Here is a 15,921-nt window from a genome sequence, read left to right on the forward strand (position 1 = left end):
TACATACTCATGCAATTGCGGGCTTAGAAAAGCTTGCAATTAATAACTAAGGAAATGCTACTAGAATAATAAGATGGAAACTAGGCCAAGTTCCAGTTGGAATGTAGAGCCATTGAACGAGAAGAAGACGTTTGTTATCATAATGTCAAATGACATCCTTACTATCCTTCTCTCAAAATATGTTTTCCACTAGTTTTTTTTTATATTAAGGAGACTTTCAGCCCAAAGCTGGCTCGTCTCGTTTTTCCACTAGTTCTCAACACTAGCAGCACTGATGTCCAGTCCAGAAAGTATGATCCTGCGGAAAGCGCATTTTATCATCACCGACGCGGTGAAGCGCTTTCCCTACTCCCTGCTTCTGGGACAAAAATCCAGCTAAACTGGTCGTTACTCGAACGCTATCGAAGTGCCTGCGTTACAGCGACACTTACATGAGCTGTCAGAGTGCTTTTCTCACGGATTCCGCATATATCTACCTCGGTGGTTATTGTTGTTGTCGTCGACGATGGTTACTATGCCTGAGCACGTTTACTGCGCTCTGCTCTTCTGCACTCCCTGTGCTATGGTGGTAGTGACCGTGCCGAACTTATCTCGCGCCTTGAATTGACTCACTTGGAGTGTGGATACAAGTGAGCAAACGAGAGACCATCCGATCCGATGCCGTGCGCTGTCCACGTCCGTCCGACCGTCCGTCCATGCGTCCATTTGAGTTCACTCGTGGAAGAACCGAAATGCTATAAACCGTAGATGTCCAACAGGAATAACTGCTGCTTCTGTCGATAACTGGTAGACCAGTGTGAAGTGTGCAGCGACGAAGCGGTGCCAAGTGCCATGTCCGAGTGCGAAGCCGAGTAGCAGCGCAAATCCATCAATAAGTGGAGAAAAATAAAACTTCAGAGAGTGACACCTCTTGGGTTTGTCGTTCCGTTTTCCTTTCGGCCTTCGGAAAACTTCGATGAGTGAAATTAAATTTTCTTGCACAAAGTTGACCGAGCTCTATTAATTAAAAGCGTGGAAAGTGTCGAGGTGTCGATCTGTGGGGACGAAAATTATTACTTCTAGCTTGAACCTTGCTGTGAAGACTCGAAGAGGAAAAAATACTTTTCGTGAGCTCGGTTGGATTTGGGAGAGTGGAAATAAAAGGAAAACGTCTTCTGTTGTGGGGTGCACTGCTCTCTAGATTTTAATGGTGTTTCCACGTACAAAAAAAGAAAAATAGCTATAGTGTGTTGTTCTTTCCACTTTTCCAGGATTATTTCGATCGTTGTAAAAAGTATTCTCTCCTCGATTCAGTTTATTCCCTGTGTACCGTGCACTGAAAGTATATAGTTCTTTTGTACGTGGATTAGGCGGCTTTTTTGAGAACGGAGTGAGGAAAAGCTCTAAAACCTCAAAGCAGTGAAACGGTGTTCACAGCTTCTAGCTTTTCCGGCTAGATACAAAAGAAAACGAAGAAAGAGATCGCAATTTGAAGTGAAGTGAAGTGAGGTGAAAATGGTGCCGATAAAAGGGATTTATCTAGTACTCCTGGTGCTAGTTGCCAGCAGCAGTTTCCACAGCAACCAGGTGAAGGGCGAGAAGTACGAAGAGGACGACGATGACTACTACGATTCAAGAGGTGAGTGAGAGGTTACCTTGCGTAGCGACTCTGTATGTACTATGAAATTTTGCACACTGGGAATGGGTCGGTAGCTGGAAAACCATAAACTCATGTGGGTGAGACTTCGGTAGCACTCATCGCAGACCGAGGACGGTTGTTGGCGTATTTTTGTTGTGTCAGTGTTTTGGATTTTACGAGGGACAGGAAAAAATGATTTTCATTCTTTTCTTGGAAGTGGATTATTTTCATTTTACCAGACATTTCTGCCGAGTGCAGAACACTGGGGATGAGATTGCAAATTTTTGCTTTTGACTGATTGAAATTGATTTACTGGCGATTTATAGTATCAGGTATTGAAAATAACTGAGAATGTGGTAAAACATTCCTTGGAGCGCTTTCAATCTGCTGTAATGAATTTAGGTTACATAATTTTAGAAGTCTATACATAACAACGATCTTGTTTTTTTAAATTCTTTACGTACAATATTTAAAACTTCGCCAGCACAATTCTAAAAATGCTTCAAACAGGTAAAGAATGCTGGTTTGACATATGTTTTTCAGAACAGGGCAAATAGATCCAGAGCTGGTAGTGATCAGTAGCAACCCTATAACCAGAGACCGGCGGAGTGAAAAACTGTAGAAATGGCAACGTATGAAAATGCATGAAATCGTGAAAATAACACTGGCAGCACTTGAACTTTTTGCTTGCTTCTTATGGAAGCAAAAAGTAAACAAGTCGAATTGGAACCGCTTTTGACGGTTCGATTGGAAACAAGATGGCGTCTTCGCCGATCTCTTATTCTAGTATTTCTAGTGATCAGCGCATCTGAATTTCCTTGGTAAATTATTTAAAAATTCCATGAGATGTTTTTTTAAGTTTCTAGAACTTATAAAGAAATCCTTCAGATATTCGAAAGGGAACAACATGGATTTTACCTGAAAAAAAATGCTTGGAATTTTCTCGGAAAATTGTATGGAATTTTTACGGAATTTCTTTTTGGAATTCATCCTGGAAATTTTTGGAATCCCCACAGGAAATCCTTTGGGAAATCATCGATAGATTTTTTGAACTTCCCTGGGAAGCTCTTTTATTTGGAATTTCAAATAAGAAAATTCTTTGGAAAGTTCTCGAGAAAGTCGTTGGAATTTGCAAAGGAAGGGTAAGTAGGGTAAACTATGGCATTGTCAGGGTGCGACTATTGTTAGCAACACTAGCAATATTTGCATCATTCAAAAATGCACCATTTATGCACGTAACTTAGATCCGCATACACAATTGAAAGTACAAGCTTCCGTTTGAATATGTTTTTTTTTTGCGTTGAAGTTGAAATACAGCCTTGACCGATTTCTTCGCAACAGGTTGCATTGGACGCAGTATACTGCCCTATTGTTTCCTATTGAAAATTGGCCGGATCGGACAATGGGCTTGGTAGTTATGGCCAAAATACTTTTTCTCACAAAAAAGCGCGTAAAAAAGTCTAGCTCACGTTTAATGCACTTACCCTAAACCGATTTCCTCGCAACAGGTTGCATTCGACGCAGAATCTTGTCTCATTATTTCCTATTGAAAATTGGCCGGATCGGACGATGGACTCAGAAGTAATGCCCAAAATCTCGCCCAAAATACTATTTTTTTACCGCACGAGAAAGGCATCATAACCGCTAGGTGGATTAATCTGAGTTTTTTTTTGACGTAAACTACGTCTAAGGGGAAGACTCGGATACAGGGTGTAAAATGAAAATTTCAAAATTGGGGACCGTCACGAAATCATGTAAGATTTGTAACATTAATAGGTCCTTTATCTTTCGATGGATTTCAAAGATTTATATATCAATAGATTCCCAAACTCTCCACCAATTTGTCAGTAGTATTGAGACTATTGATTATCAACGCTAAACTATTGAAAATTTTAGTTCTTTTATGCATCTTGCAACCCCTATACAGCGCATTCCAATCCTTGGTAATTGCCTACTTTTAGGGTATTATCTATTATTGAACTGGGTTGTATGAATGGAGTGGCCCAGCCGCTAGACAGTGGAGACCCTACTCCCTCATAGAGTGGGAGGTGCCCAGGAAAAGCTGGGTAGTAGTGTTGTGGGATGGTTTCTTCTCTGCTATATAGAGCGGAATAATTGGTTCAGTGTACACCGGATTCATTTTTTACACGGGGGATGCATTCCGTGTAAAAAAAGTTTTCAGTTAAAAATTTGAAAATCCGTGTAAAAAAGTTTTATGATTTCTCGACGAATCATGCAAAATGGAGCAACTTTGCAAAAATTTTGTATGGGATTTTTTTTACAGGCCGTGTAAAAAAAATCCGTGTAAAAACAGAATCGGGTGTATTATATTTGGTTTTACGTAGTTTACGTCGAGCGGTCGTATCGTGTATACAACCCCAACATTTTTTTGGGCAAAAAAAACGAGGGGGGGAGACATAATTGTTTTTAAATATTTGTATCGGCCTAAATAACATTGACAAATAAAGGGCTTACAAGCTGAGGGGTAAAGGTAAGGGTAAAAGTACTTTATAGAGACAGATATAGTCAAATGAAAATATACAAGAAAATAAATAAATAAATAAATAAATAAGTAACATTTTGGTTAAATTTGAGTTATTATAGCAAAAAACGCTTTGGTTTTAAAGCTAAACACTTAATTTTTTTTACCGGGCTCGGTAATCAGATTACAGATTTCTCAACAGTTGAGCTCTCGGTGCCCATCTCAGTAAAACAGTTCAACCAATTACCGAGGTCTCGGTTCTGAGTGCTCGTGGCGAAATGTCAATTATTACTGAGCACTCGGTAAAGCAAAACCGAGTAATCTGCAAAAAGTAGTGTTGACTTCTGTAATAAAAAATACCGAATGAATTGTATTCAAAGATTTCTGTGTTTTCTTCGATATTAAAATAAAACATAAGAACATTTCAGTATTTTTTTAAACTTTAATACTATTTATAGAATTTATTATCAAGCATATAATATGTACAACTCGGTCAAGTTTAAAACCGGAATGGGCGACTAGCCAAGTACATTTTTTCAGCCATCCGCACGGTCAACCTCTTTACTAGCTCTGCGCACTTCGCCAAATTTTATTAGCGCACTACAAACGAAGTACTTCATTCCGTTAAAACATTATAAATATTCCTGATCAAATGGCTTATCCCGCGAGAAGAAATGGCGAAGAAATGCAATCCTTTGTCTAGAATTGAAGAAAAGGAATTATCAAACAGTAGATGCACAAAAAAAAGTTTGAACTAACCTGATATATGATTTAAACTTCACCCGTTGCACATTTCGTTATGTCTATGTACTGCATAAACCATTTCGAGACAAATACAACAAATCACTTATAGAAATCTTATAGATTCCTCCAAATAAATAAAAAATCTGGAGTTTCCTTTTCTAATATGGCGTTGGAGCGGCACGTGATCTAAGCCGAGGACTCGGTACTTATTTTACCGAGTATTCAGTTAAGCGCTTTAATTTTTATTGAACGATCGGTATATTTTTGACAAGTACAGGGTGTTTTCGTAGAACAGAGTTGTTCGGTAGTTTATAATACCGAAAACCAGTATATTAATTCTAGAGATCAGTAAAAATAATTACAGAAATCAGCAAACTTCTTTCAAATAACTGAGCTCTCGGTTTAAATTTGCTTTTACCGAATTAAATCTGTAAATAATATTACCGAGCTGGAAAACTGAATTTAAGTGTGTAGAAAATTAGAAATTTGTGTGGATCGAAAAATATTAAAAAACTACACTCATTTTTCTCAAAACTAAGTTTTTGTCACTTATACCCCGTTTGCGTTTGATCCCCTCACATTATTTTTGGAAGCATCATCAGATACCAAACATGTGATATCTTTTGCATGAAGGCAAAAGTTTCTTCTATTTCCTCAGGAAATTTTTGGAATAAAAAAAAAAATGATGTCCATGGAAATCTCTTTGAAATTTACTCGGGAATTTTGTTGTAATTTCCGAGAAAAATTCTTTGGAATTTCCACGGGAAATACTTCGAAATTTCCATGATAAATTCTTTAGAATTTTAATGGGAATTTTTTCCGTAATTTCAAGAGGAAATTTTTGATATTTCCACGTCAAATTATTCAAAATTTTCACGGGAAATTCTTTGAAATTCAAACAAAAATTTCTTTGGAATTTACACGGAAAATTGTTTGGATTTTCACGGGAAATTGTTCGAAATTTTCTCGGAAAATTCCTCGAAATAGTTCGAAATTTCTACGGGAAATTCTTTGGAATTCTCACGGAAAATTCTTCGGCATTTTCACGGACAATTCTGTGGAATTTCCAAGGGAAATTCTATAGATTTTGAACGTTTTTTTTAATTTCCCCTGAAAATTGTTTGAAATTTCCACGGGAAATTCTTCGGAAACTTCACGTGAAATTCTTCAAAGTTTTTAACGAGATCTTCTTTGGAATTTCCAAAGGAAATTGTTGGAATTCCAGAAGTTTTTCAAAATGTCCACGGGAAATTCTTCGGAATTTCCACGAAAAATTCTGTCAATTATACACGGGAAATTTCTCAGAATTTCCACGAGAAATTGTTTAGATTTTCCACGGGAATTTTTTTGGAGTTTCCACTGGAAATTCTTTGGAATTTCCACGGAAAATTCTTCGGATCTTTCACGGAAAATTCTTCGGAATTCAAACAGGATGTTCTTCGGAATTTCTGAGGGAAGTTTTTTAAAGTTTCCACGGGAAATGCTTCGGAATTTCCACGGGGAATTTTTCGGAATTTTCAAGAGCAATTTTTAGGAACTTAACACGATTTTATCCAGAGAAAAATCTTCGGAATTCCTGAGAGAAGTTTTTCGAAATCTCCAATGAACATTTTTCGGAATTTGCACGCGAAACTCTTCGAAATTTTCGCGGAAAATTGTGTGGATTTTTTTCGGAATTTCCATGAGAGATTCCTCGGAATTTCCACGGGAACTGCTTCGATAATTCCTTGGGAAATTCTTCGGAATTTCCTAGGGACATTCTTCAGGATTTGCATGCGAAACTCTTCAGATTTTCCTCGAGAAATTGTTTGGATTTTCTTCGGTAAATTCTTCGATATTTCCACGGGAAGTTTCTTTGAGCAGTTTAACCTGTTCAAGGGGCCCTCCTTAGCCGTGCGGTAAGACGCGCGGCTACAAAGCAAGACCATGCTGAGGGTGGCTGGGTTCGATTCTCGGTGCCGGTCTAGGCAATTTTCGGATTGGAAATTGTCTCGACTTCCCTGGGCATAAAAGTATCATCGTGCTAGCCTCATGATATACAAATGCAAAAATGGTAACCTGGCTTAGAAACCTCGCAGTTAATAACTGTGGAAGTGCTTAATGAACACTAAGCTGCGAGGCGGCTCTGTCCCAGTGTGGGGATGTAATGCCAAAAGAAGAAGAAGAAGAAGCTGTTCAATACGGATGGTTCATGAATGACCCAAAAATAAAATCGCCTTTTCTAAAATCGGTTTGAAGAGAAAATGTGGAGTTTTCACCTGCAAAGTTGTTGGAAATCAACAGTTTTATCCGGTAAAAATATTGAACAGGTCGGTTACGTATCAGACGATGGTTTAGAGCATCCAAGCTTGATTACATCATGACGCTGCATCATCCTATATAAATGCAAATTTATCACAAGATCTACGATTCCCCAAACTATTCTTGAATTCAGATCCTTAGAAATCTGTATGACCAAAAGGCGATTTACGTGGTTTCTTATGGCAATGAATAACTCCATCGGAAATCCTTACATCACTATACTGCCGCTAACCGCAAGTCGAGCACATATGTATATGGACGCCATATACAGATGTGCTCGACGGTTAGCGGCAGTAAAAACATTTAACACTATTCCAAAAACTTACAACAGTTCAGTATCCTTATCCTCAGATGGTAAAATTTTAAATAATCAACATGATGATGGATGATGTTTCCACCATATTTATTAGTCGGATTAGCTCCTGGGGACACCATCACTCCAGTTGGACACTTTGCAGTATTATCAGATTATCCACAGCGCTCCAAACTAAAAAAAATCACCACCCAAGTAACATTTTAAGATTTATCATGCTCTATAAGAGGTTTTCATGACCAGTTGCTAATAAAACTTATAACTCCACCAAAACCTCTTCATAACATCATTAAGATAGCCTTCCGGCCTAATGGACCAATCTAGAAGAAGTTTTTAAAACCGTATTAAGAGTAGTAATAAAACAACAATAAAACATTGTATTGAATTTGTTGGTACTCTATAAGAGGTTGTCGTGACCATCATAAGAGTAACAATAAAACTGTTTAAATTTCATATTATGGATTATATTTATTGTCATTCCATTGCCTTTGTTTTTATTTTCACTAGATAACAATGTTCCCTATGTAAAGGTGATGTGTGAAAAATAATGCTTCTGATTCTACTTATGGTTGATGTTGAAAATGAAGCATTATTTAAGAAGTTCATACAACAGAATGACATGCGCAACCAAATTTATTGTGAATATTGAGTTTGTAGAAGCTTAAAATCAACGCGCCTCGAAATTATCAAATAATCACATGAAAATAGGAAATTAAATAATTTTCCAAACTACTCAAAATATTTCAATTTTAAATAGTTTGTAATAAAGTAACCGTGGTTCTATCAAAAAACCTCAGAAATAATTCTATTCCTCTAATGAATAGTCTTTTTGATCGTAATTGATGTATTTTTTTGAATCACGGCTATGACGTTGATCATTGTTTCAACATGGCGACATTCCTTTTTGTGAAAACAAAAAATCTGGTGATAAATAGTTCAATGGCTTTTGTGATAACCTTAATAATTCTCCTTGGTTACTTCATGACCGTTTTAAACTTGTTATAAAACTTTGTCATGATTACGCTTCCCTACAACAGATGGCCTTTGGTTCGATAACATGCAGCCTAGTGGCAGAGGCGGGAAGCACTTTTTCATCCAACGGGCAAAGATGCCAAATCTGTGGAAATTAAAGCTCTCGGCGGATTTGCGGATCCGTATAAGAAATCTACGAATGCTAGTAATTTCCTGAAATTAGTGAACCTACGAATATATGGAATATTACATATTCGCATTTTTGGTGTAATTCGTAGGAATCAAATATGTGTATACAGGGCCAAATTCTTTAACCAGGAGTACATGTGCATGAGGAAAATGTAAACATTATTTCCTCCTCCACTTTTTTAAAAACCGGAAACTCGAAATCATTGTGAAATAAAATGATTCTTCATCGCATCGGCTTTTCATGAAAAGCCGCAATCCAATTAAGTGCATATATTTAACAGCATTCCATATTTATGTGTCTCATTTCCCACATCAAATTAAAACTAACATAAGAGTTAAAATTCAATAATTTTCAAATAACCCTTTTCAAAGAAAATAATTACTATTGACAGAAATCGAATTGTTTTTGACAAACTTTTATTGGTGTTATTGGATAACACCGGAGATTCTTATGAGCAGGGGATTTTCTACCTGTCCCTTTTAAGCTATGTTTTTAAATTATGGAAATGAAAAGCATCTTAATTTTATCAGAAACGCATGGCACTCACATTATGTCGATATAAATATGCTAACCTCATTATGCGTCTTATTGCATGATTCACGTATAAGTTATACAGCAACACTGCTTTCCAAATTCAACATGGCGAATAGAGCCAGTCACGTTGAGTAGTTTTGAAGCAGTAACCCAAACTGGTTTTATGACGCTTTTTGAAAGCAATAATAAAACTATTTTTAAATCTTCAAAGTTAACAAAAAGTTCAGTTTTAAAACATGTTTCATAAGAGTTTTATGGATATCTCAAGAGTGATATAAAACCTTTGTTCTATAGCATTGTTTATGACCACCATAAAACAATAGGCTTTAAATATTCCCACAATAAAACCTTATTAAAATTCATATAAAACCCAACGGTCACAGGATTGTTACTTGGGCACTCTCCACTGATCTGCTGAACCGGATCTCTCAAATAGTGAGCAACGAATCATTCACTTGCAACAAAGATCCGGATCATTTGAACGGTTCCGGATCTGAACGCACACACGCACTATGGGGGATCCCCATACAAGCGAGCGGTCAAAAATAAAATTGGACTTTTAAAGTGATTTTCCACTTAGTTTTAGCTGTGTATGGTCGAAATAGCATGAATATACAATTTAACCCCCATTTGGGGATCGTCTATGAATTACGTAATTATTTTTCATAGGTTCGATTAACGTGACAAAGCAAACCTATTTGGGAAGTTGAAATTTCGTGCGTTTTCTTAAGGAGAAGGAAGGGGCTGTACAAAAACTAAGTTCAGCAATTTATGGACATTATGGCGGCGATCATGTTAAATGACATTAATTTCATGACATTCCGTGATATTTTTTGTTCTCACTCTCATGCCTCACAATTTGTATTTAGAACAATTTGTTTGACAAAGTACTAGGATCTGAAGGATCATAAAGCATTAAATGTTAATCAGATAATCAGAATTGAAAATAACTTTTGCAAAAGGGTATTAGCAAATTAGAAAACGCAAACCCAAGTATGTACGCAATGTACAAGTTATTCAAAAATGAGATTAATATATTCTCAAAAATGTGGACATTCATTGTGGAATGTAAGAATGCTCCATTCTTCCGAAAAGCAAAATTCTTTTAATTTAAATAACAACACTATTTGAATTACTTTTGATTTGTTTTCATGATTTCTACAAGTTATATACAGCATCATTCTTTTCTGTGTCAAGGTTTAAGTCTTCAATGATATTTTCTTCAATTCCATCAACGATGGAAGATGAGATAAATTCATCTAAAGTATTAGAAGATAAAGAACTTTTGAAAATCTTCAAATATTACAAAATTACGCATGGCATAAGAATAACTAAGTGAAAAATTTTTTCCAACGTCTCCTCGTTATCCAAATCGAGCTTAAAATGGATCTGATTCATGTAAGGCACGAAGGAAAATGTCAACATTTGCCTCTCTTGATCATTTTCTTGCATTATGAGTTCTAAATTTCTTCAACTGTTTATATTGACTTTCCGCTGGTTGTTCAGCCAGTGAACCTCAAAGTGTAGATGAGTGAATAAATATTTCCCTACCATTAGCCAGACATTCATGAACACTAGCAGGAATTTCATACGCTCCGTTCTAACTAAGATATTGTTCGTCTTCACTTTTGCAATAAACATGTCGGGAATTATTGATTCCAGGAGATTTATAAATATTTACATATTATGAAATCTCATATTTAGTTCTCCATCAGTAGCTAATGAATAGCTCAGAAAATTAGGTTTAGAGAATGACTCAAACCACTCAAGCCCCAAACGCATTTCAGCGGAATGGCGACGGAAACGGTAAAATTTGACAGGAAATATATGAGCGAACTGTTAAATCCTTCCGTTACCGTTGTGCTGCATTGCATTGGGGGTTTTATTCATTTACTCCTTTGAAAAGTTAATTAAATGAGCTCAAATGGTTATAAATAAAGTCGAAGTTATTACCAATAAATGTATTTTGACCATACCCTTTGAGCGCATAGTTCAGTCTGACCCATTTTCAATAGGAAACGATGGGACTAGATTTCCCGTCGAATGAAACTTGTTGCGAGAAAATCGGACACAAATAAAGTGTCTAAATGGCGATTGCGTTCTTTTGCGCACATACATACAGACGCGCATGCACACACATACAGACATCACCTCAATTCTTCGCGCTGAGTTAGTTGATATATACCACTAGGGGTCTCCGGGCCTTCTATCAAACATTCGTTTTGGAATGAGCATTAACCTTGGAGTACGAGAGAGGCAAAACACGGTAAAAAACAAATGAAAAAAAATCAGAGTGACTTAACTCTGTTAATTGCAAATACTGGCAAGAAATTCTTTCAGGACATTTTAGTCGAAGCTTTGTCCTTGATGTGTATCATAAAAGAACCCGGGGATTCCTGAGGAAAAAAAGTTCTTCACTATCAAAGTTGAAAATAGCGTCGTTTTTGGAAAAAATATTGCTTCCGCATTTTTTCAATTTTTTTCACAGTGTAACCATTAGTTTTGCACACCATTTAAAAGCTTATACAATAACCTTTGTAATGATGTATTAACATTGAAGAAAAAACATTTAAAAATATTTCAATAAATAGTTGAAAATAAAATATTTTTTCAGAAAATTTGCTAACTTTTTTCCCATTTCTGACTTTGCCACCTTATATCTTTGAAACTAGTGCACCTAGAGACTTCAAATTCAGAATTTCTCTTAATTAGAGTATTGACAATGGAGAGAAAATATTTTAAAATAATTCGGAAGACATGACATTTTCGATTAATGACTGCCCGAAATCCTATAGTGACACGCACAGTGGTGCTTGACTATAGCTTAAAGTTTGTATTGCAAAATATCGAATAAATTTTAGGGAAAATGTGTCCTTTTCATTTTTTCTACTCTTGGTGACATTGCAGTTGTTGGATATTGTTTATTATTGTAAAATAGCTTGATGGTGCATTTCTCCCCGGGGGAGAAACTGATTCTTTTTCATGATTTTTGGGAGTCTAGCCTCTTCGTAATACATATGTTTTTGCCTTTCTCGTACAACAATGTGATACCGAAAGGCTTTATGATTGCTCTAAAAAAGAACTTTTGATAGAAGGCCCGGAGACCTATAGTGTTATATACCAATCGACTCAGCTCGACGAACTGAGGTGATGTCTGTATGTGTGTATGTATGTTTTTTTACAAGGAAGAATGCATTTACACACTAACCCAGCACACGTGCATTTTTATTATCTAAATCTGCATACAGACACCTGAAATTATCACTCAGGGAGTGGGGTTGGCGCGAAAGGCAGAAGGCCAGACCGCCGGACCCACTAAACCCACCCAAGTAACAGAGGGTTACTTGAGTTACCCTCTCTTCTAATGCCCTGTTCCCCCGGGACTACCTTACAGTATTACTTCTGTGGGGAAAGCAGTACTGAAAGTACTCCTCCCAAAACGACACCTTTCACAGTGCCTCTCTTCGATGTTTTGTTCTACGTCTGAGCCCTTTGGCTCCCTTGTTGGTGCCAGCAAGCACACAAAAGCGTTGAGCCCTTGAGCCCTTTATTTTTTCCTTGTGCCATTCAGCACCACATCTATTTTCTTTTTATTTTTAGAGCCATTTAGCTCTCAACGTACTCGCAAGCTACTCAGATAGTCCCCGGCGGCGGATCTATCCTACTCCGACGGGGAGTCCTTCGGCGGCGGAAACTCCCTCGATACCGACGACCCGCCTCCGTAGAAGGCTGTTACATTACCAACACTACACTTTCACATGGTTAGCATGTTCATTAGAGTGGGGCGCAGTTGTATGGAAAAACGCAAACTTCGTCCGATCAAGTGAGATCAAGGTTTTTCTGAATCGTTTTGGGGCCCCAATCAACTGTGCAAAATATGGGCTCGATCGGTTGCGACCTCGCATGCCGCATCGCGTTTTAAATTTACATGGAGATTAGTATGGAAAAACGTACTGTTTTACATTTTTACTATTAGCGGCTTCAGTTTATCATCCATCGCGTGACTCAATACGTTAGCACATAGTCTGGAAGATGGCGAAAGACTTTGCCGAAGAAGGTACATAGCTGGAAGGTCTACAAAAAATGTTATTACGTTTCGAAAATTGATTGTTCGAACCATATGCAAGAAATCAATGTTTCTGCCAGCACTACCGGACGACCTATGGTTATCGAAGGGCAAAACTCATCTTGCTTCTTGTCGGATTTTTTTCTGTGTGAAATTATTCCGGATAGCTCCCATTAGCTCTAAAGCCCTATGAGATCAATTATTTTGAAATAACACTCAGATAAATTATTGGTCTACGTAATTCGGCAGTGCTGGCAGAATAAACGATTTTTTGCATATGGTTTGAACACTCAATCTTCGAAGCTTTATATCTTTTTTCGTGGACGTTTCAGCAACGTGCCTTCTTCAGCAAAGTTTTTCGTCATTCTTTAGATTATACTTTAATGCAATGTGCCACTTGGTTTACGATGAACTGAAACCTCTAGTAGTAGAAATGCTAAAATATACGATCTCCCATACTAATTTCCATATAAACTTCAAACGCGATGCGGAAAGCGAGGAAGCAACCAATCGGTCCCAAATTCTGCACAGTAGTTCAGGACCCAGAATGGCTTCGAAAAACCATTGATTTGAAAAAATGACCATGACGCCCCACTCTAATGTTCATAGATCCGCTCAAGTCCTACGCATATTCTCACTTCAACGGGTGACCGGACGAGTGCCGAGGTCAATCCAAGGATTCCTGGTGAAGATAACTTCCGGTTCAATGGTGCCCCGACGACCCGGAGCCGGTGCATTCGCACGCCACGATCTACTCAGCTGGTCCCCGGCGGTGGACCTAGCCTACTCCGTTAACCGAGTTTCGATTGCCTTGAGCCATCTAGCTCTCACTTTATTCGTTGAGACATTTAGCTCCCGCCCCGGTCTCGATCGCGAACGACTCGGATAGTCCCCGACGGCGGTCTAACCTACTCCGACGAGAAGATCCCTGAAAAGGGGAGCTCCTCTGAAACCGCCCGTTTCGTCACGTTCTGAGGCTACGCGCGGTAGCTGGCGTTGTGGGAACGTTATTATCGACATATATATTCACGACTTCCGCGGCGGAGTACTTATGATTTGCTATCCATAAACACTGCCTGCTGCTGCTCTATTCGCCAACTTCGTTGTAGGATGTCGGCTATCCTGGATGTCGCTCTTGCGACCACTCTTCACTGTTCTGGGTTCTGGCACATTTTTCTGACGATGTTATCGGTGGTAGTGTCCGTTCCACATGCTTCCAACATCGCACGCCTCTCCGTTTCGAACCGGGGGTATTTGAACAGGATGTGTTCAGCCGTTACTGTCACGTCTGGGAATTGCGGACAGGCGGGAGAAGCCGTGTGTCCGAACCTGTGTAGGTACCACTTGAAGCATCCGCTTGTTAAGAACTGGGTCAAGCCAAAGTTTAGCTCTCCATAAGGTCTGCTAATCCATGCCGACACACTTGGGACTAGGCGATGGGTCCATCTTCCCTAAGCCGAGTTGTACCATTCCCTCTGCCATTTGGCTACCGTTGCTGCCTTGATATTTCTTCGAGCATTATCGGTGCCCCTGAGGGCGTAGCACTCCTCGTTTTCCTCCACCACCAGTTTGATAGGCATCATGCCCGCGAGTACACATGCCGCTTCGCGAGATACGGTGCGATATGCGCTGATGACTCTCAGGCACATTAGCCTATGAGTACTCTCCAGCTTTCGCACGCTGCAGTTTACACTCAACGCCGATTCCCAGGCTGGATCGTAGTATTGAAACCGCCACCCTTGCCAGCAACCTGCGCTTGCTGGAGCATACCCTAGAGCTGTTCGCCATCATCCTCGATAGTGCCGCTATCGCTGTCGACGCGCGTAGTCGACGTGACTTTAAATCTCAACTTATCGTCGAGCATCGCCTCCAATTGTTTCAGAGATCTCTTGGAAGTGATGTCGCAGCCGCCGACTCTAATTGTCGCCTCTTGAACCGATTTCCGGTTGTTAACGACTATCATCTCCGTTTTATGATGCGCCAGCTGGAGCTTCTTGTTGCGCAACCATTCCTCCACTAGACTGATCGAATAGGCTGCAGTCAATTCGACCTCCTTGATGGATTATCCGTACACGGTCATGGTTACGTCATCGGCAAATCCCACTAACTTGACTCCTGGTGGGAGCTTTAACCTTAGCACGCCATCGTACATCATGTTCCACAGCAATGGACCCAGAATTGATTCTTGTGGGACACCTGCCGTGATGGGGGCGCTAACCAAGCCTTCGTCTGTCTCGTAGATCAATACTCGATTCTGAAAGTAACTTCCCAGAATCTTGTACAGCCCTACCGGTACTCCCAGTCGAAGCAACGAGTTCGCGATCTCCATCCAGCACGCACTGTTGAATGCATTCCGCACATCGAGTGTTATTACTGCGCAGTAACGTATACCACGCCGCTTGCATTCGATGGCGACCTTTGCAGTGTCAACCACCGATTTAATGGCACCCAGAGTAGACCTTCCTCTCCGAAAGCCGAATTACTCACTCGATAATCCTCCTAACTCCTCCACGTACAGCGACAGCCTGTTCAGGATCAACTTCTCCAGTAGCTTCCCTACCGTGTCTATTACCAGGTTTCCGTAACAGGACCAAACGCTGTCACTTCCATATATCCGGGAGTGTCCGCTCGCCCAGACACCTCTGCATGGCTAACCTAAATATGTCCGGATTAGTCATTATGGCTGCCTTCAACACCATAT

General features: G+C 39.2%; 1 protein-coding gene across 6 annotated transcripts in view; it reads left to right on the forward strand.

Annotated features, from left to right (window-relative positions):
* The window catches only part of LOC134211614 (calsyntenin-1), a 325,311-nt gene that overhangs the window by 2,844 nt on the left and 306,546 nt on the right, over nucleotides 1-15,921 (forward strand). For 2 of the 6 annotated variants that reach the window (XM_062688672.1, XM_062688677.1), the window contains exon 2: nucleotides 1,251-1,618. In XM_062688672.1, the coding sequence (XP_062544656.1) occupies nucleotides 1,495-1,618 (124 nt within the window). In that variant the 5' untranslated portion in view covers nucleotides 1,251-1,494. Of the gene's footprint in view, nucleotides 1-897; nucleotides 915-1,120; nucleotides 1,619-15,921 lie in introns of those variants that run through there. The other 4 variants (XM_062688675.1, XM_062688673.1, XM_062688676.1 and 1 more) reach the window with 4 other exon arrangements.

This window comes from Armigeres subalbatus, chromosome 2, assembly GCF_024139115.2.
Source record: "Armigeres subalbatus isolate Guangzhou_Male chromosome 2, GZ_Asu_2, whole genome shotgun sequence".
Classification (NCBI taxonomy): Eukaryota; Metazoa; Arthropoda; class Insecta; order Diptera; family Culicidae; genus Armigeres; species Armigeres subalbatus.